This window comes from Sus scrofa, chromosome 16 (genome assembly GCF_000003025.6).
Source record: "Sus scrofa isolate TJ Tabasco breed Duroc chromosome 16, Sscrofa11.1, whole genome shotgun sequence".
NCBI classification, from domain to species: Eukaryota; Metazoa; Chordata; class Mammalia; order Artiodactyla; family Suidae; genus Sus; species Sus scrofa.
In genome coordinates this window covers 64,603,883-64,626,211 of record NC_010458.4, presented here as the reverse complement: position 1 = coordinate 64,626,211, position 22,329 = coordinate 64,603,883, and the positions used below count along the sequence as shown (strand labels likewise).

At 41.2% G+C, this 22,329-nt stretch overlaps 1 protein-coding gene across 13 annotated transcripts in view; it reads right to left on the bottom strand.

The window, feature by feature from the left end:
• Positions 1 to 22,329, bottom strand: part of EBF1 (early B-cell factor 1) — a 395,190-nt gene that overhangs the window by 126,977 nt on the left and 245,884 nt on the right. For 7 of the 13 annotated variants that reach the window (XM_021076597.1, XM_005672579.3, XM_021076600.1 and 4 more), the window contains 2 exons: positions 17,689 to 17,770; positions 1,925 to 2,066 (listed from right to left, as the gene is read on the bottom strand). In XM_021076597.1, coding sequence (XP_020932256.1) covers positions 1,925 to 2,066; positions 17,689 to 17,770 — 224 coding nt within the window. The remainder of the gene's footprint in view (positions 1 to 1,924; positions 2,067 to 17,688; positions 17,771 to 22,329) is intronic. The other 6 variants (XM_021076598.1, XM_021076599.1, XM_021076601.1 and 3 more) reach the window with 1 other exon arrangement.

The following is a 22,329-nucleotide window of genomic DNA, read 5'->3' as shown; positions in this document are numbered from 1 at the left end:
GTCCAGAAGGAAACTAAGGATCCTAAAAGTAAGTTGACTTGTCCAAGGTCATACAAAGGGCAGAGGTGAAGCTCAGAATTCAGCTTAGGTTTCCCAGCTCCTATATCAAGGCTCTTTCCTCCATATCACAATATGAAATAATGTTCCCGGCCTTCATGCCCTAGAGGTATCCTGGCTTGCAGGTTGCTTTTTACTAATGTGTGTTGGGTTTTTTGGTGGAGGGATGATTTGCATGGTGTTATTCGCGCTGCTACCAGCTTCCTCAGCGCAGGAATGGGAGCTGGGTGTGGTCTACACTGGGATCATATTTTGAAATTATGAACCCATGACTTGTCAGATACCAAACTAACAGTCAATTCTATTCCCAGACAGGTCAGTAACTAACCCGTCACAGTGGGAAACAAGACTTCAGCTTTTAAGCCGGTGCTCTCCAGATGGTACCCACTCAGTATTTACCTATTTTTCCCTTCTTCCTTTGAGTTAAACATCTCTAATCATGCAATGTCTGAAGTGACTTCAAGGGTATTAAAAAGGTAACATTGCTGTAAAGTGAGGATCGGAATAATTTTAAGTACAGAAATGGAACTAGGAATGTAATCATGAGCAGGTGTTTCAAATGGCCTCCTGCAAAAAGTAATATCCATCCATCTCAGCACTAATGAAACCATAAAGCAACGGCTTTTGAAAGATGATGGTTTACTTTAAAAAGACTGTAAAACTGGATGTGGTAAAGAATCCCTCCTAAAAGTGTTAAATCTGGCTAATTACTAAAAACTACAGTATGTACATTCCTTAAGTGCAGAAAAAAAAAAAATCAGGCCAAAATAGTGTTTATTAAATTGGTATGCTGGCAGGGGAAGGAGTTTTCTACCTCAAAACTATATCATGGACAGCTCATGGCCCATTGAAAAATCAGGCACGGCAGGTGGTCATTTGTGTTTTTAAAAGAATCCTGATGACTTAGCAAATTGGAAAGTGAAATGCAGAAATGAATTAAGAGTTTAATTTGAAGAGATTGGAGAAAATGTTATCGGTATCCAGTAGAGTCTCAGTGTTTCTTGGGTGTGTGGATAGATCGATGGATTGGTTGGACTGATGGATGGATTGATGGGTGAATAGAGGATGGATGATGGCTGGATGGGTAGATGGATGGATAGATAGATTGATGAATGGAGGATGAATGGAAGGACTGATGCATACATTATATTTACACATAGCACAGAACTATTTGGACACACTTTTAATCCAGCCTACAGTTCCTCTGAGGGGCATTCACTTCTCTTGGTTCAAATTTTGGTCTGGTTTCCTCCAGTCCTCTCAAAGATACAACTGATTGGCCGTAAAATCAAGAGAAATGTGATTTCTCCCTCACTAAAATCTACCTACAGAAAGCAAGCTGTATCATGGGGTGATAAGGGGAGGGGGGTACACAGGGCACAGGAGGGACGTTTAGTTTGGACTTCATATTCAGAAAGCCCCTCTGACCTAGACTTTGGATCTTATCTCCAAATGTAGTTAAGTATCTAGTCATAGCGATACACCAGTAAGATTTGAAAGAGAGTGAAGTTCATTATACAATCAGGTCAACCATGATAACCTCAAAATATATCCTGATTTTTGTCGCCCTGCTTTGGTCTTTATTTTTTAACCAAGTGCTTTAAAATAAAGCCGTGGTCCAGTCTCCCCCCGTTTCTCAACCAGAAGGAAGGACGCCTCAGTTATTTCCAGGGTAGAGAGCTGTTCAAGAAGAAAGACTGGGCCTCAAAGACACCTTCCTGTCTTTAAATACTCAGCATCCGTATTGTTCAACAGGACATTTGAAATTTGAAAAGGGGCAGAAAACACGGGGTGGAATGGGAAGAAAGAAACCAAATAAACACACAGTGCAAGTAGCAATGCCAACCAATGAAAATGATTCGCCTACCATGTTCCAGATAAGAGGGCGTACCTTCCGAGGGGTCAAGTCTCCGAGCCCTCCGCCCATGCTTGGAGTTATTATGGACAAACATGTTATCAGAGACTGCCAGGACATGGCCATCCACGTTGACTGTTGTAGACACCACGACCTAGAGACAGAAGAGAGAAATGAATGAACATTTTAATATAAAAGCATAGAGGGTAATAAACTCAAGTTAAATAAATAACAGCTGGGAGCTGAAGAAAATTGCATAGCTATTTCCCATAATAACTGGTGCTTATGCTGTACAAGTCTAACAAGAGGAGCTATTGATGAGTGGGTCTTTGGCATGGAACGCTTTTGATGCAGTTTTAAGTAAAATTGCACAGTTTATAGTTATACAGCAGAAGGTACACTGTTAACCATAATTTTAACAAGAGGATCTTTATTAGCATATTTTTTTTTTACACAAGGGTGGTTGTGTTTCACCTAAATTACCCTTCAGTTTAGACACTGAGGCAGATATCACAGTTGATCATGCAAATAAAAATCTTTTGAATCTTTAAAATATTTCCTCCCCACTGCGTCAGGGTTAAGAGGAGAGAGAAATGAAAAAAGAGGTTTCAGTGAGAGCTAGAATGCAGCTTTCTCTCCTGGGTGTCTTTTCGGGATTTCTTCTATGTCTCCTTCCCACGTTCGTTTAGTTAATAAGACATCAGACCAAAGGCTGCCTCAGCACCACCACCACCACCAGCACCCAAAAAAAATCCTTGCTAATTAAGGGTCTTAGATCTGTGTTAAAAAAAAAAAAGAAAAAGCCCTGGTCCAGATACCCTGCAGTCTCATAAACTGACTGAGTTTGCCAGAACAGACACAGGCAAAAGTGTTTTCTCAAAGAACTTTGACTAAAACAATGAGAAGAAATGACCTACACTTCTCCTTATATTAAATGGGGAAGAGGATTAAAACTGAAACCCACAGAGATATGTTTATTCATGCGACCTCTTACAACCAAATATAATAATTGTCTGTAATTGCAGCTTCAGCTCCCACCTCATGCTTTGACATGGGAAACAGCAATCAGCTGGCTCCCGTTTAATCCACCTATTATGTTGACTAATTAACTTTGCTCGACAGTTTATTTCTTCCTCCATTATCAGCCCCTGTCAGCCGCAAGCACCCTGCAGCATAGGGGGGACCTCAGGCTCTTTGATTGATCACCAATAGATTGACATGCAGATTAATTTAATTAGAATCACCTCACTTGAGAAATGAAAGACAATGGCAAGAGGGCTAATAGATCTGCTCTCATAATGAGGCGAACCTCCAGAGCCAAGGCTGAGGATTTCTGATTTATTTTTTCGCAATTCCCCAGTTGCTTAGAAAGACTCTCGCTTTAATTGTTCTTGGTTTTGAGAGGCTTTAGGCCCTGATGAGGTGAAATGTTTTACAAGGATTGGCACATACTGAGGCCCTGGTTTCTGAGGAAGCCTTTTCTCCAAATTGGGCAAAGAGGGCCCTGCCTTGGAGTATCTTGGGCAACGCTAAGATTTCATCCCCTGAGTTGGGCAGAGGGGAAAATGCGGTGCCCGCAAGCTCTAAGCCCTGCCTGGCAAAGTAGCACCCTCTGCAGACCCTCCCCACCAATGTTTGCCATATTTAAAAGTTCCACTGTTCCCCTCTTTGACCTAAAGGCGTCCGGGCAAAATATGGCAGATTCCCACCCCGTCCCCTGCCCCGTATCCCAGATGGCAATCAAATTTTTGTTGGTGTTATTTTTGTTTTCCTTCTGAGCCCTCCCTTGTAGACCCAAGGCCCTGGTCTTTTTCTTTTTTTCTTTTTTTCTTTTTAGGGCTGCACCTGCAGCATATGGAAGTTTCCCAGGCTAGGGGTTGAATCAGAGCTGCAGCTGCCAGCCATAGTCACAGCAATATCAGATGTGAGCCACATCTGTGACCTACACCATGGCTCAGTGAAAAGCCAGATTCTTAACCCACTGAGAGAGGCCAACCTGCATCCTCATGGATACCAGTCAGGTTCATTACCGCTGAGCCATAAAGGAACTCTAGCCTTGCTCCTTTTATCAAGGCCCTAGACTTTCTCAGACCTGGACCGGGGTACAGAAGTCAGGAAGCAAGGCATATGGTCATCCTTCCCTGGGGTCTCCCAAGGGTGACTGTGACAGAGGGCTTCTGTGGGCCCCCCTCAGTCTTCCCTCAGGGTCCTCACCTTGACCTGGGCCCTCCCCGACTTTATTTTTTAACTCTGTTTTGTTAAAATGCAAAGTAAACAATTAAGAGAGTCCATCAGGGACCCAGGGTATTATCGCTAGTCATTGCGAAACCTAAAATTCCAGCCGGGGCAAGTCATTCATGGAAGGACCCAGTAAGTTCGAAGCAGCAGTTTGCGAAACGTGGTTTTTCTCTTTCTTCATGATTGACCAACCAGATGTGACAGCCTGAAGCTTCTGTGTATGCCCCATCAACTGCACGTTAATTTAAAAGAAGGAGAAGGAGGAAGAGGGAAAGAAGAGAGTGTTCTTATTGTCAAAAAGGACTGTAAGTAGTGGCAGAGTCCATATTATTTAAAGCAACGGAAATTCACTTTTTCTTTTTAGTTCAGGAGATGACTCCATGGGACATTTATAATTATGTAACAGAGCTGGGTCTTTCAAAGAAATTTTGATTTACTACAAGACCACAATTAAGTGGTCACTGGAGTCGTTAGCTGAAGAAACTATAAAAGGAATGCTAAACGGTATCTGTTTCCAGTGTCAGGAAATACAGAAAGTGGTTATTCTAGATGTCTGTCTTCAGAAAAAAAAAAAAAAAAAAAAACACAGTGACAATCCACCATGCACCTGTAAGACAGAGGTCTACAGACTTAAAATATTCAGTATCCTTTAAAGACATTGTCATCTAATTCTGACATTGAACAAAATATGTTGAAAACGGTTAAGGAAAAAAACCCACACCCTATGTTTTTCTTTTCTTGGCAAGAGAAGGGTCACCAAGACCACATGTGTGATAAGATCATTTTGTTGAAAGATCAATTATAATTGGAGAAAGATGATACAGAGAATCTTCATGTCTTTAATTTCTAGAAAATAAATGCCTAGCATGTTCCTCCAAAACTCATAACACAATACATTTTCATTTCCCTACCCCCAAATAATTTCTCTCATTCCAATTTGGAAATGATCAAGATGCAACTAAGTATAAGAACTGCTGCAATTAATCCATAGAGCCACTTGTAAATTAAAAAAAAAAAAAACCTAATGGTGAGATGCCAAGGGGACAGTGAAAAGTCCTTTAAAAATAAGCCTATAGTGGGAGGGAAAAGAGCCTTTACAGTTTAAACACAAGATTAATGAGGTGCTGACACATTCATGCAGGCAAGGGGACAGACAGGCCTGCCAAATCTTCAACCTTCCCCAATTTTGTCAACAAAGCCCGGCCTGAATTTGGGACAGATAAACATGGAAAATGATTTTACATTTGGATTTGACCATCCCTTCCCCTTCTACCTCCTTCCTCACTTCCCTGACCCAGGGTAAAATGAAGGGCAGGTATATTTAGAATTTCATGATATCTGTTATAACCAAACCTTTACTCTCTAGAACGGCAACTAATTCAGTAACCACTCATATGGCTATTTACACTTAAACTAAGTAAAATTTAAAATTCCATTGTTCCTAAGTCTCCATAGCCACAGTTTAAGTGGTCAGTTGCCTCATGTGGCTGGAGGCTATTATACTGGACAGGGCAGTCACAGAGCACTCTCATTATGACAGAATATCTACTGGACAGTGCTGCTGTTGAACGATTTTGAAATAAACTGTTCCAACTTATTTGTGAGGATGTCCAAGTTATTTCCCCTGAAATAAGTATTAGGCTAGGTAGACATGTTTAGGGTTATATATGTATATAGTTTTATCTCTCCTTTTTTGGAAACTTTTATTTGGGGAAAGGGCATGGCTTTTTAGTAGAGCAATCCAGAGATGTGCTGGCAAATACCCAGTGTGTTCTGTGGTAACTTCTGTTTGCATCCAACTCTCCAGGTGAGGATATTCAGTGGGAGGGAATAAAAAGGGCAGAAGAGAAGTCCATAGCTACCCATGGACTTTAGAGATTTTACAAGAATTTTTTTGATTTCTTGGTTCCTATGAGTGGTTCAGAATTTGCTCTGTCATATCTTGGATCCAAATATCCCTAAAAGTTATCAATTTTACTGTTTATCACTATCTTTTTAAAATTATAAATAATTCAACACAAAATTTATAATTCTTGACGCTCAAGCTTTCCTAGCTGATATGATTTTGACCAGGTAACTTAACCTTTCTAAGCCTCAGTGTTTCTGACTCCCAAATGGAAATGATAATAGTACCTATCTCATAAGGTTACTATGAGGCTCACATTATTTAGAGGGGCTAACATGGGTTCTGGTTCTTAGGTAGCAAATGTTAGCAGCGGTAGCATAGCTGTTGCCTTGTTGGTGATGTTCATCAAAAAGTCCAAGGCTGACAATTTGAAACATCTTAATTGCCATAAAGAGGACCAGCCTAAACTGTTATTTTAAATAAAAGGATACAAAAATTATTGCTTCTGCGTTCACTATCTTATCATTCTAACAAAGAAATCTCACAAATTTAAAGACCTATAAAGACCTTCATGTTTATGACATACAATTATATTATTTAGGTCTCCGGTGAATTGCAGATTTCACTGGTTTACATTACTTTCTATAAATCATCTGCCTCTTAGCCTGTTATGTTCTAGGCATGAAGTAAAGTGAAACTTTCCTGCTTTGAAAATAGTCCATAAATTAGACATCTTATCAGTGTGATCCAGTTTTCCCAATACTTCATATGAATGAGGGGTTCTCTGGGAGTTTTGTTATTGGTTAATATTTTCTTGATATCATTCCTCAGGCTATATCTCTTCCGTTCCTATCAGGCAGAAGACCTTGTATGTCCCAACATATTATCTCAGATTCATGAAGCATGATCTCTGTCTCATGAGCAGATTTTCAAAAAGATGCAAGCAGCTAAATTCAGTCATGACTAGAAAATCACATTAACAAAAGTAGCAGCTCATGTGGAAGAAGGGGTTATGACAAATGCAACCCAAAGGGTTGAAATTTCTATCTTTAAACATTTCTAGAACAAATATCAAATCATAAAAAAATTAAATCATAAAAATATTTTCAATGTTTAAACTTAGAATGTGTTGGTAGGAAATACCTCCCTCCAAAAGTCTAAGCACTTTAACAACTTAATTTTGAATAATGATTTAAAAATTGTAAATCTTGGTTTTCAAGGCTTCTGTATGATAACTCAGTCCAAGGAAATTAGTGGTGTAATTGGCCTGTTATGTGGCTTCCTTACCTTCGGGTTTAGCTTTTCTATGTTTGCATTAATTCAGAGCCCTTAATATACACTGGCCTGAAGTTTACGAAATAAAAAGGCACTAAGTAAGCTGCATTCCGTGGGATAGTATTCAGCAATAAAAAGGAAGAAACTATTGATACATCTAGATGAACTTCCAAAGAATTATGTCAAGTGAAAAAAAAAAAAAGCCAATATCAAAAGACTACATATTGCACATTATGGGCTGACTTATGTCCCCTTCAAAGTTAATATGGTGAAGTCCTAACCCCAGAATCTCAGAATGTGACTGTATTTGGAGAGAGGGCCTTTACAGAGGTAATTAAGTTAAAAGGAGGCATTAGGATGGCACTTAATATAATCTGATTGGTACCCTCATAAGAGGAGGAAATTTGGACACACCAGGGTGTTCATGCAAAGACGAAAGGCCATGTGAGGACACAGTGAGAAGGAGGCCACCTGCAAGCCGAAAAGAGGCCTCAGAAGAAACCAAACCTGCTAACACCTTGATCTGGGACTTCTAGCCTCCAAAACTGTGAGAAAACACATTTCTGTTTTTAAGCCACCTGGTCTGTGGTATTTCATTAGAACAGGCATAGAAAACTAGTACAGTGCATGATTTCATTTACTTATTCTTGAAATAAGAAAAGTTCAGAAATGAAGAACAGATTAGTGGTTGCCAGGGACTAGGGACAGAGGGAAGGTGGATGTGGCCACTACAGAAGAACAACAGGAGGGATCCTTATAGGAATGGAAATGTTCAATACCTTAACTGTGGTGACAGATACCCAGACCTAAATGTGCAAAAAATTTTATAGAGCTAAAGACATATATACACACAATTGGGTACAACTAAAACTAGGGACATTTGAATAAGATAGGTAGACTGTATCAAATGCTTATATTCTGAATGAATACTGTATAATATGATGTGATATTTTTCAATAGTTTCACAAAATATTACCACCAGGGGAGACTGGCTAAAGGATACACAGGATCATTCTGTATAATTTTGTACAACTCCATGTGAATCTAACATTATATCAATTTTAAAAAACCCTCAACTAAATATAAGGCATCAGCAACCAGAATATCCTTCAGTAGGCAAATGGATAAACAAACTGGTAATCCCCGGAATGGAATATGAGGCAGCAATTTTTAAAATGTGCTGTCAGGGCACAAAAAGATATGGAGGAACCTTCAATGCAAAGAGCTAAATTTAAAAATCCAAACTGTAAAAACTATATACTGTATGCTTCTAACTACAAGACATCTGGGAATGGAGAACACTGTGGAGACAGTAAAAAGATGAGTGGTTGCCAGAAGTTTGGGAGGAGGAGGGGGAGGGATGAACAAGTAGAACACAGAGGGTTTTTAGGAGAGTGGAAGTGTGCTATAGGATACTGTGATGGTAGATACATAACATCAAGCCTTTGTACAAACACATAGAATGTATAACATGGTGAGTCCTTAGTGTAAACTATGCACCATGATTAATAAGAATGTATCAATACTGACACATTAATTGTAACAAACATATCACACTAACACAAGATGTTAATGATAAGAAAAACTAGGCAAGGGAAATTAGGGAGTATATGAGAACTTTGTTCTTTCCCTCCTTTTTTTCTGTAAACTTCAAACTATTCTATAAAATAAAAGCTACCGGCTCCAAATTCTACCCTCTACTTCACACAGCTCACATTCTTCACCCAACCTGTCTGCTGAAGCACTCTTGACAGGTTCTTTTAACTAGACCCAAAAGATCAGCCAGTCCAGTGGCTTCCAAGGAAAATTTTTAAATGTCTTATGGGGACAAAACTGCAGAGAAGGGATCGTAATCCATCTGCAGTGAAGACACATACTAAAATATTAGTAACTTTCCTTTCTTGATATGGGATCATATCAATTCTGTCTGCAAACACTGGTTATCTCATGCATACAGGATGCTCTGAATTGGCAGTTTAGCATGGTCTTGAATGATTTTAAAATACAGAGTGTGCTTCTTACTCAGGAAATGCAATTAGGTTGAAAAATATGTCATCACAAGAGAATCGTAGGAGACAATGACAAACAGGAGCCCTCAGTAGCTATGATGCTGCATGTCCAATACTTCCTTTTACAATTTGGAAAATGGATGCCCAAGAGGCTTAAAAACATCCCCAAGGCCATAGGACACAATTAAGTGCAAAGGCAAACCTGGAGGGAAACTTGAAAGTCCAGGTCCACTTCTCAACCACAGTAGCTTTTTTGCTCTCAATACAAACTCCTGGCTTAAGTCCTTTCCCCGCTGGAATCCTCCAGTACACATTACTCTGCCTGTCTGACTGACTACACTTTAGGTATTATTTACATAAAAATGGTCAGCAGTCTTTAGATCTTCATTAACTTTGTCCTTTAAAACATCCTTGACAGATATGGAATGACATACTCTCTGAAACCAGCCTGATTGCTAGTTTCTATCTGGTTGAAAGATTCCAAATAACTCATTAAAAATTATGGAGGACGCATGATCCTACAGAATGTAACTGAGTGGAACTGCAAGAGTAAGGTGGCAAGTGGCTGAATTACATTCGCCCTTTAAGGCACACAGCAAAAATACCCCTCATCAGCAATCAAGAACAGACTCTTCTAAATCCTCGGATACTTGTGCTCAACTAATTTGGGCCATTAGAAACTAGATTCAGCTTCTGTCTCCTGAACCGTGGCACATGCTAGACATAAAAAGCCCATCCCTGATCTGAACGTAGTTTCTCTCTCTGTGGATCAGGGTCCTTTCAATGGCTCTTGATGGTCTCATTGGCATTTAACTGCTGTTCCCATTGGCTGTTGTAAGTAGCAGTGAGCCCAAACACAAAGAACTGCCATGTGTGCTCTTTGCCAATGAACAATGGCACGTGGATGGGGAAACTGGGAGCAAATAAAGAGCACATTAGTCAGCAGCTCAGATTCCAGGGTCAGACAGTCCTGAGTTTGAACCCCAATGCCATCTCTTACTAACTTGTAAACTGGAGCTAAGTCATTTAATCATAGGAACAAATGCCCAGCATTATCCTAGGTACTGGAAAAGCAGCAATGAACAAGACAGATCAAGTATTTTGCCCATCAAGAGCTTAGTTTATATCTGACACAGATAAAAAAAAAGGGGGGGGATTTTTCGGACAATAAACAAATAAGCAGTGAAAACAAATTTCACAACATGAAAAGTTCCAAGAAGAAAATAAAACGTGGAGGGAATGATGTGTAGGTAGGAGCTACTTTTGATTCGATGATTTAGGAGGGCCTCTCTAAGGAGGTGACATTTTGGCTGAAATCTGAGTAATAAGAAGTATCCAGCCAAGCAATGATATGGCAGAAAATTTCCAGGGGGACAAAATATCAAGTGCAAAAGTCTTGAGGCCAGAATGAGTTTAGTAAGTTTGGGGAAGAGAAGTGATGGAAGAGAAGGAAGGCCGACGTGCTTGTTGGAAGCAAAGTAAACAAGGGAAAGAGGATAGGAAAATAAATAACTCTATACACATAAAACACTTAGTACAGTGTCTCACCCATAATAAGAGCTCTCTAAGCGACAACCTCAAAAATGGAAGAACATAAGCCTATCTTCTTTGGTAAGTCTCAATAAGTATAGGCCTCCTTAAACCAATATTCATTGGCAATACTGATCAAATCCAACACTTTCACATCTCCCCTTTAATGTATTTTACATTTTTTTTTTCAATAGCAACTGTACTTAATGTAGGAATTTATTTCCTCTAAGTGCACAGCTACCACTCATCAGATCCTGTTCATAAGGATTCCTTTTCAGTGATGCATATTTTCTGCCAAGGCCCAGCATAAGGCTCACGCCAAGATACATATTTGCCCAATAAGCCGTAATGGTTTAATATATCAGGTTGAAAATCCACCATTTGTATTTACCATGTTATGTGAATTAATCCTGTATTCTGAAACTATCATTAGAGCTGCTTTCAGTATAATTAATCAGCATGGTGCATCTCGAAATTATTCTGTATGAAGAGAGTGATTGCAGCTCGGGCCCCTAGCATTCTGTTGGTAAAGAATTTAATTGCAAGATGTGCTGTTTGTCAAAACAATATCAGACAGGGGGTGGGGGACTAGTGGGAGAGAAATAAAAGGGTTGAGAATATTTCCTTCTTTATTTAAGTGCCTTTAAAAGCAGACCAAAATATGCAGCGTTCGGGCATATATTTTAAGAATCCTCTAATCATACCCTTTAACATACTGGTTCAGAGCCTCTGTGGGCTTTTGAATAAATAACAAGGGTTCTCCGAAATTTACAGAATTCACCCCCCAAAAAGGGCAGAGAGTTGCCTTTTAATGTCATTTCCCAGGTCATCATTTTTGAAAGACCACACATTTTGGTGGGAATTTGCGAAGAATAACCTGGTGGTTTCTTCTCTGATTTCCTATCCCCTACTCCAAACGACTAGCAAGCGAAAGAAGATTGTCCATCTCCTCAGAGAAACATGAGATAAACATGAATTTGGAGCTTGCTGTTCTCTCTGCTTAGAAAATGGTTCTGGCTTTTCTCAGGACAATTTGTTTTTATCCCTTAGCTCTGAGCTGCAAAGTCACCTCCTCTGAAGTTTCCCTGGTCACCTGCTTTACGGTAGGCTCCCATCCCCAACCCACACTGTTATCTTCTCATATTCTCCTGCTTTTCCTTTAGAGCAACAATTTACAATTTTAATGATTTGTGATTATTTGTCCACAGTGTGGTGGCTGATGGTAATGGTTCCCTGTGTATCCATTTTCTCTCCTTCTTAGGCGGCACAACTAGACATTCCCAGGCTTCTCTGTGTGCGGTTCCACATGGCCACGTGACAGACTCCTCGCCAGTACAATGTGAGCAGATTTGACAAGAATCACTTCTAAAACCAGGGTTTTTTTTTTTTTTCCGCCAGGGGGTTTTCGTTGTTGTTGTTGTTGTTTGCTTTTTAGGGCCATACTCATGGCATATGGAGGTTCCCAGGCTAGGGGTTGAATTGGAGCTACATCTGCTGGGATCTGAGCTGTGGCTGCAACCTACACCATAGCTCCTGGCAATGCTGGATCCCTAACCTACTGAGCGAGACCAGGGATTGAACTCTCAAACTCACGTCTGACCAGGGACACTAGTCCGGTTCTTTAACTGCTAAAACACGACAGGAACTCCTAAGACCAGGTTTTCAAGAAGTCCACATATCCTCTCTATGCAGTCCCTACTCTTCCACTGGAAGGATGGGGACCAAAAGGCTCTAGGAAATGTTGGAAACACAGGTCCCCAAACTACTTCATGTGCAAGATCTGCTCACCAACCAGGAGCACCTGTCTTGTGCAATTATGTTAGCGGCAAATAACCTTCTGTTACATGTGAGCCCTTAAACCTTCTTTGCTCTATTTGTTACAGCAGCTGGTATGATCCTAACTAATAGACCCTGACTGGAATATGTTTCATTAGGGCAAACACTCCATCTTTCTTCATCATGATGCATTCACCACCAACCACAACAATAAATGCTACTGAGTGTAGTCATCCATGTGTGAACAAACATATCTGACATTTATACTCATATGTAGTTACAGATCTAACATTTATATGCAGAGATTTATAGCCTATGGAAAAACTTTGTTAAAGAGATAAGATGAATTTGGAAATGCACTTCCCAGTCTCCAGGTATTACCGTGACTTCTGTGGTGACATCTTGTACCCAATTCTTCTTCCTCCCCTCAACACCCTCACTCTGCCAGCCCCAGCAAGGAAAGCTATTGATAAAGATTTAAATCTTAACCTTGAATTGTCTAGCTCCTGTCAGTTAAAAACCAGCCCCGTGGCATGGTTTTAACACAATCCTTTGACATTAGCATCTTTTTAGTGTCAAGATGAAGAAACAGGCTCATTTAGCCAAGTGAAATTCTCCCTGTCATGAGCTGTTTCCATCCACTGCTTTCCCCTCCATCTCTCTACCTCCCCACATCCCCACACCCACCAGAACGGAATGAAGCCTGTATCCACTGTCCTATTTAGGCAAGTTTGTTACCCTCACCACAGCATGGGGATTTCAAAAGAAAACATCCATTGTAAATTAAAAAAAAAAAAAAAAAAAAAAAGACTGCACCAGATTTTCTACAAGGTTTATTCCATATGCCTTGAAGTATGAATACCGTGGAGCTCTGCAGAAAGTGATTAATTTCTCGAAAACGCTAAGGTCACACTAATTGCCATGACCTGGGTAATTAAGCAGTCTCTGTTTACACACCAGAAGCTCAGCCGTGGTGAAGCTGAGTGTGCCTGACAGAACGTCTTTACATGTCAAGAGATCAGCAACCTTTCTTATGTCCTCCTCAGTCACCTACACAGGCCCCTGATTGCTGTTCAGAGGAGACATGCTCTGGCAGGGCTGTATGGAGATCGGGCTGGCCTGGTAAGCATACAAGATGGGACGAGAGAAAAGCCAAGTGGCACCCATGACAGATGGAGGGAGCCCACTTAATAGGCAGGACCGTGTGCTTTCACTCAGTTGTCTCCAGACCTTGGGTTTTTCGAACAACTGGGAAAAGCCACATTGAGATGTAAAGAGTAGAAGGGAGTCTTCTTGGGTCAAAATGACACTCTCTCTTGCCCCCTCAAAGGGAAGCATGACATCAAAACATTTGAAACCAGCAATTAGCATGCTATGAGAAAAATGATGAAAATCATATGTCTATTTGTCAGAAACCTTCCACCCTTATCTCGCTGACATACCGCTGGGGCATCCTGCAGGGCAGCTGCTTGAGAAGACTAACCTCCCTGATCTTGGCTCAGTCTTAAGAGTTGAGAACTTCCATATGATTTTGGAACAGAGCGCTCTGGGCTGTCAGGGGCTGTTGGACTCAGGCTTCAGTTACTGAGGGGTCTTTCTTGCCCTGGAGAACTGGCCAAAACCTCCATGGACCAGGTGAAGCTCAAGAAGTCTTCTGCACGGTAGCTTCTTTCTCTCAAGTTCATACAAGTCAACTCCCTAACACCAAGGCTCTGACCAGGAACAGTGCTCAAGCTTTCTCCTTCCACACAACCTGACACTTGCCCTGTTGAAGTGGGCTGGTGTCTTTAGGCTCTATCTGGGCCAACACCCCTGGTGAACACTGTTCCTCACCTTTCCTGGGGTTCTAATACATATTTGTGGGTAGCCCCCATTGCTCTCAGATGTTGAGAGCCTCCTACATGTTCCTTATTTGTAAAATGGAAGAAGCCCCATTGGCATGTTCCTAATCCCTACTTGCACATAGCATGAAGATAAATATGATAACTCATGTAAAATACTTAGCGTAATTTCTCTCACTCACATAGGAAATACCTAATAAATGTGAGCTTCTATATCATGATCATTATGGATGATATCCACAGATGTACCTCAAAGATACACACACCAGGACACATATACTTATACATATGTCTATGGCACACATGAATGTGGACACAAATATAAATCATCTCCCCGGCACATCACACAGTTAGAAATGAACAAGGACAGGAAACGCAGGAAGAGAAGCCAGCTTGGGGTGGAGGCACACAGCAAAGATGAGGATGCCGGTGGAGTTCAGGGCTCATTGAGAGGAAGTTGCTGGATATTTCCAGCAATGCCCAAGACCATGTCCTAATTGTGCAAAAATGACAATTACTGAAATGTGTAAATGTATACAGATATAAAACAAAATGTCAAGGTTCATTCTGCCAAAGGCTCCTATCTTCTCTCAGAAAGTAAGAAGTGGGAGATGGTTAAAGGAGGTTAAATCTGAGCTCCAGTAAGGAATTTGTCATTGCCAATAGAAAGAAACAGAGCTCTTTGATGCAAAGACTGGCTCTGTGGTAGTCAAGGTAGCCACCCCTATTGAGAAAGGCCCCCATCTACTTTGGGGCCTGCTGGAGAATCCTAAAAGCACTGCCAAGGTTCAGAGAAGTCATGTGTATTCAGAGCACAGTATGGACCTTATGTTGGGCAGTTTTCAAGTCTAAGCAAAGAGTGCACTCTCTGGGATAGTAGCACTGTAACCAGGAAGAGTCTGTCAGAGGTCATAGGATATAGGACTATGCTGGTGATTTTCAATCAAGGGTGATTTTGCACACCAATAAGGGGACATTTATCAATGTCTGGAGACACTTTGGTCTACACAACAAGGGTTGGGATGGTGGCTTGTCTACTGGTATCTAGTGGGTAGAGGCCAGTGACAAGGGCTAAACCTCCTATGATACACAGGACAACTATGATACCCTCCAAACAAAGGAGATCCTGTCTAAAATGTCAACTGTACTCAGGCTGAGACACCATGTAACTGAGCTCATGACTTAACTTTAGTTTATCACAAGTATTTTCTCCAAAAGCTTACATTTCTATTTTTTCATCTGCAAATTAGTTGTGCTTGCAAAATAGTGCCTTTTCTGAAATCAGCAGAATCATTATTTTTACTCTATTTTACAAATGAGGAAACTGAGGCTTTCCAGAAACCTACCTCATGCCTCTTTGTCTCAGTTGCCCTTCTACTAAATAAAGAATGCCTATTTTATCTGCAAAAATAAAGCTTTCTAGACCCTATCAAAAATAACAGACTGAGTTGGTTCTCATTTCATCCAAGAGCTACATTCCTAGAGGTCAAAGCTTTCAGACATTTCACTAGCAGGTCCTGTGAGGGAAAACAAGGGCTCAGAATTCTTATACACATACTCTTTGAGATTCTCAGTGTCACCAAAGTCCATCTCTAACTCTGCTGCCCTGATAAGCCCAGCAAAATTAATCCCAGTATTTATAAGGCATCACCCATGTCTACTAGACATGCATACGGGACATGAATTAGATTGTGCCTGGATATGCCTCATTCCTAACTCAAGCTTGGCCAAGGAGATATAATAGCCCATTTCAAGGCCAAGGTATAAACGACACAGTTTATATTGAAACCCAAACTCATGCTGTAAGACACTCAGTCACACAGACTTAACAGCATCCCATGTGTTGTTTCACCAGCAAAGCTGACTCCTACTCAACACGAAACATCCTGGGTGGGAATTAGAGCACCCAGGTATATCTCCTTAGGGTCAGAAGCTACCCAGGAGAAGCATTTTCCGGGAAACTAAGAATCTAGGGATTCTCCCCATTCATCTCTGTCAGGACGAAAGGTGGCAGAGGCCAAATGATTTATAGAACTGCTTCAGAATCTCGGGAGAGAACGGGCTCTTTCTACTGAATTTGTTCTTTCATGAGACTATTAAGTCTCACCTCTTAAAAAAATAATCATCTTGGAGAATAAGAGATCTTGACATCCAAAAAACAATGCTCAGGATCATCCCTCCCCTTTCTCCCATCACAGAATGTGCGGCTAAAATTTGTTAAGATCCTCTCAGAGACTCTATGTTTCCATCTCCACTTAAAGCTGACTGACTATACCTAAGAGCACACCTTAAACTCCATGCTGTTTTCATTGACAGATCCCACTGGCATCCAAAGATGAATCATTACCCATCATTATTTGGATGCAGAAACTGACATTGACCATGCACATGAGTTAGCCATAAAATTGTATGGAGAGTAACACAAGGGTCTAGAACCTTGCTGCTCAAAGTATGGTCCGTGGCTTTGCCATCACTGGGGAGCTTGTTAGAAAGGTAGAATTTCAGGCCCACCCTAGACCTCAATTAATGTTTTAACAAGATCCCTGGAGGATTCTCAGCACTTTTGAGTTTGAGAGGCACGTATCTACAACTTAGCAACCTTTCCTAAAACCCAACCACCATTCTTTATCTTGGAAATTAACATATGTACTTTCACATCTTTTTCCTTTAGTAAATGTATAATTATATGAGGTTAACATACCACTCCTGCTTTAAATGGTGGCAGATCTGACTGATGCTCGAAAACATTTACATGTGCCGTACAAGAACATTTCAGAAACAGTTTGTCACCTATATCACCCTAGATACACCCTACTTCCTCAGGGGTCTGTTTGTAATAGATAATTACTGATTAAAAGTTCCAAGACTGCAAGAGGAGAACAGAGAGAAAAGAAGACAGGTGACCTAATTCTAAAACAGCACGAAGCTTTATTTATCAATTTTCTACTTGTAAAACTTAAGGCAAAGAATTAATCATTTCTATGTACTTCACTTAACCTGCAGTGGCATAAGCCTATGAGTCCACCAAGAAGCCAAACTAGGCTCAAAGGACACCAATGAGTCAACCTGTGAACACAGGTGGTTCTGTAACAAAAACAACAACTCCTGCAGTGTAGAGACCTGGGGACCAAGAGCCTCACCTGCTCTTCACCTCTGGGAAAACAATGATAACTCTGTATCTTCTCCTACCTAAGACTTTTTTTTACCCTCTTTCAATATTCTTGTCATTATTGAGGTTTAAGAAAGACAAAACAGACCCACCTGGAATCTCCGCATGTCACGTGGGTTTCCCGCATTCTTTAGGCAATTTTGGTTACATTTGAGGAAAAACTTCAAGAAGAACCTGTGAAGAAACAAATTATCACAGTTAGCACTTCAGTCCTGATACAAAGGGGAGAAAAAAGTAGTAAATCACTTCTGGGTCATGCATTCGATTCCCTGAGCATTTTTGAAATATTCAGAATGGTGTTAGAGCCAGTAGCTTGTTGAAAGCTTTAGCCTTTGTTCTTCATCCAAACTGGATCTTCTTTAGGAAACAAACACTTTCACTGCTGCCAACAGATCTCACAACAGAATTAAGCCCCCAAGGAAGTATTTTCACTCAAAGAGAGGGTTAAGTCTGCCCCATAATTTAAGGTAGGTTTCAATTGGAGATAATTGCCTGAGAATTACTCATGGTCACCAACAACAACATGTAATTTAAGGCGCATAAATTCACAGATGATGAACAAACAAAATACATGCTACATGAATATAAGGAAATGGTAAACACTTTTTATCTTAGCATCTCCAAATAAAATATTCTCCTTAGTGTTACTTATGAAAAGTAGGTAAGAGTCACATACTGACTAAAGTCCTTTGAGCCCTCGAATATATCCTGTATGTTTGCTCATACGCCTGCTGGAGACAAGAGCTGTTTGTGATTGAAGAAGGAATGTCCTGCCTCACTGCCCCCTTGGTCCCTGAATTGGTTCTAGAGTGAGATTCATGAGTTTTACTGGCTAGGGTGACCAAAGGTCCTAATTTGCTAGGAATCATTCTAGGTTACACCAGGTGTACTAGTGTAAGAATTAATAGTACCCACTTTCACGCCCAAAAGGATCCTGGTCTGGGGGATACATTAGATGAGTTAATCCTATAGCTTCTGAGTTATTTCTTAGGTGGAAGATGTTAAAATCTGTTGCAAAGAGGTAGCAGGGACCAAAAGGTGTCCTATTAAGGCATCCTTGTTGGCCACCTGCCATTCAACCTCCACCTGCCTATGTTTAGGGATAGAAGCATTCTAAAAATGGCAAAAAGTTCTTCATTCCTTTTTACTTTTAGGACTATGGATTTCAGGCGCACATATTTTCCAAAAAATAGTAGGATGCATTAGAATTTTGGTCAGTTAAATTCTTATAGGAATTTTCTTGTCCTCACCTTTCCCCCACTTTGAGTCCACACCACACTAAAATCCCCACCTCAGTATGTGTAGTTTGTGAAGAACTATCACTCTAGCCTGCCTGGGTCTCAATTTAGCTCTGAGTACAAAGTCTAGCAACCAAATAAGACCTCTGTAAGGAGAGTGCAGCACAAAGACGCACCAAATTCAGCCAATTTCTCAGTACTCAACTGAGAGACAATAACTTTGTCAACCCCTAAACAACATTTTAAAATGTAAACATCTTCTGAACATGGCTCTTTCAATACCATGCTGCATTCAACTGCCCATCAATAAAAGCAGGCTTCTGAACAAGCATTCACCCCTAACTTCAGATTTTCTTCACAGAGGCCAAAGTTTATCAACCTTTTGAACAAGAGGGGTGCAAAGCATAAAGTGAAATTCAGCTTAAAGAACAACACTGTCATTCCCTAGGCCCAACTGGCCCATCCTGATGCCAGACAATTCTGGGGAAAGGAAAGGCATTCGAAGGAGTGGTCACAGCCCTAAGTGCCTTTGCACTGTCCCTTTCCTCTGAGCTCTCAGCAGGCAGATGCTAGGTAGCCCTACCTATAAAACGTAGCTGTCAGAGACTGTTTACTGTGGTGGAGCTTGGGAATAGCAAGTCTGCCATCTGGCTGGGGTTTAAGACCACATTCAAAAGGTGAAAACAGACTGCTTCTTTCAAGCACATCTAACTGGAAGGGCATATTTAAAAGCCACCGAAAGCCCAGGACAGGGCTGATTACCATCAAGCTGATATGAAGAGTAGGTTTAGAATGGTAGAAAAGCCACAAGCCTTAGAAATACCCAGAATGGGGTTCCGATCCAAATTCTGACAGGTACTGTTACATGACTTTGATAAGGAGCTAAACTTCTCGGCATCACACTTTCCAAATCTATAAATTGGGTGTGCTAACAGTCCCTGCCTGTTAAAGCAGTTGTGAAAATTAACTGCAGCGATGCATTGTGTCTGGCACACCTGAGAATGGCGATGGTAGAGTAAGAGTAATAACATCTTCCAGGAAGTAGGTACTGACTTCGTGCTCAGAACACTAAGAACGTCAAATTCATTTTTCCATTCAGTCCTCCTAGACAACCTTTACTATTGATCCCATTGTATGGATGAAGAAACTGAGGGCCAGAGAAGTTCAATAGCTTAACCAAAGGCTAGTAAATGTGAAGCTGGAACTCAGATCCAGACAGAACCTGTGTTTTAACCATTATGCTTTAGCAGTTTTAATAATAATAAAAGTAGTGCAGGACTGATATTCTACGATTGCACCATCGATAGCAATTGTTCTAGAGTGGCAGGTGCACAAATAAGAGTAGATAAGAGTAAGAAAGAGTAAAACTAATTATTACTACTATCATTTCCACACCCACAACACCCATCCTGTGGAGAGAGACGTCGCTGCCATTCTCCATCCAGTGGGCACCCCACCCCTGCCCCCGGCTCCCCTGGGGTTGGCAATATTTGCCGCCTGTGTGTTTAAGCCATTTGAGCCCAGACCCGACAGCCAGATTCAGGTTGTGTTAGAAGGAGCTGTCAGCACACCCTCTGACATCTTCAAGTCCGACAACTTCTAGCCACCATGAGGGGGTCCATCTGGTGCCAAAATGGATTTGAAAGACAGGCGTACAGGATGCCAGGTCTGCCAGAGAGAAAAAGAATCAAGGGAGCAGGGGATCTTCTGGCTCAGTGAAGAGTCAGGGAGAGGCGCCTGTCACCAGCCTATCGTTAGCACAAAAGCTATGCCGGGCACACACCAGATCCCTGTTACCCTGAGCTGCCCTGTCCCTTGACATGCTGGCACAGTCTCCTGCCTGCCCTCTCCATGGCGGATCGCTTGCTGAAATTGAAGGCTTGACCATCTGTTGTGGGGAAGAGCCGGCGTCAACTGGTGCCTGGGGCCTCACACAAGCCCTTATGTGGAAAAAACACTCCAGGGGGCCAGTTCTTGGGCGGGGGGGTGAGGGGGGGGAGCCAGCCTTACCCCAGGGGGGCAAGAGGAATTCTCTCAAAGTTTTCCCCCCAGTGCATGCCAAATGTCTGACCCTTTCAGATCACACTTCCTTAAGGGAACCAAGAGGAGTTAGAAGCAGGAATTAAAAATATCCCCAGGGAGAGACGGAGTTAGATGTGGCACAAAAATTTGGGGGGTGATTCATCAGGCCGTTTTTAAGGCCCTTGTAAACCTGGGGACACGTGCATGTCTGCTGGCCAACAGAGAAGATCTCAGGTTCCCAGGGGGGCTTCGAACAAAGCAGAGGTTATTGTAACTCAAACCCTCACTTTTGTCTAACAAATTAGCACATTCTGTGTGGCGGGTGTGTTTGATAAAAGTGTTGTTGGGAAAAAGAGTGTGCAACCTTAACCCAACCGTGGGAAACTGACCTAAGTTAGGACAAAGCCCATATTGACCCTTTAGAGTTCCAAAGAGTTCCATGAACTGCAGCCCAACCAGAACCAAACTCCACTCTTTTTTGGGGGTTGGGGAGGAGAAGTGGTGAGAAACCTGACACCTTTCCATCAACTTTCAGTATGAGTATCTCGTGTTCATACAGTGGTATATTATCCAGAGCAATTATATCCCCAGAATCCCACCGGATCCTCACAAAAATCCTATGAATTAGGCATGCCAGAAATGATCAACACATTTGAAAGGCAAAAACAAAAACAAAAATGAAAAACACTAAGACTCAACAAAATTAAGATATTTATCTACAGTCAAAACTAACCTAATACTCTATTTTGGCCAAAAGGACTCATTATGGTATGAGTTTTCTCCATGAATTATAGGAATTTATAAGGGACCTTAATGATCACTTAGACTAACTTCCTGACCGTGTATGTGGGAAAACAGAGAGATCAAGAGACATGACCAATTCACACAGTTACAACAGTTCTGACAAGGAGAACTATAACCCACACGTCCTGACTTCCAGCGGCACAGCTTTTCTGATGGAATGTGAGCTTTTCAAAAGCAACCCAGTAAGAGCTAAACCCTGGAGCTATTGAATTTCTTAGTCTACTACCTCAATTAGGAAAGTGACAGTCAGAAAACCCAAAGTGACATCCTATTAAAAGTTGTGTTTAGGTTCATCAATGAGGCTAATACAGGGCATTCCCTATCACTGAACATCAGCTGAACCACACACAAACATTTGTAAAACAAATCTCCTTATGCAATGATTTCCTGGTTTCACATTTTACTATCCAATAGATATTCAGTATAAGGAGTAGCCATCATGTAACTAGCACGGTGCTGGATCCCATAAGTACCACTAAGGTTCCTCCAAAATGAAAATTGATGGAATTAGCCAACAGTCTGATACAACCACATGAGGACATAAAATAACAAAAAAATTATCTCTGTATACCCACACAAACTCCAAACCAATGGGTTTTCAGTAAGTATTTGTACAAGTTTAACAGAATCCAGGACCTCCCAAGGATAGAAATAGGAAAATTCTAAAAT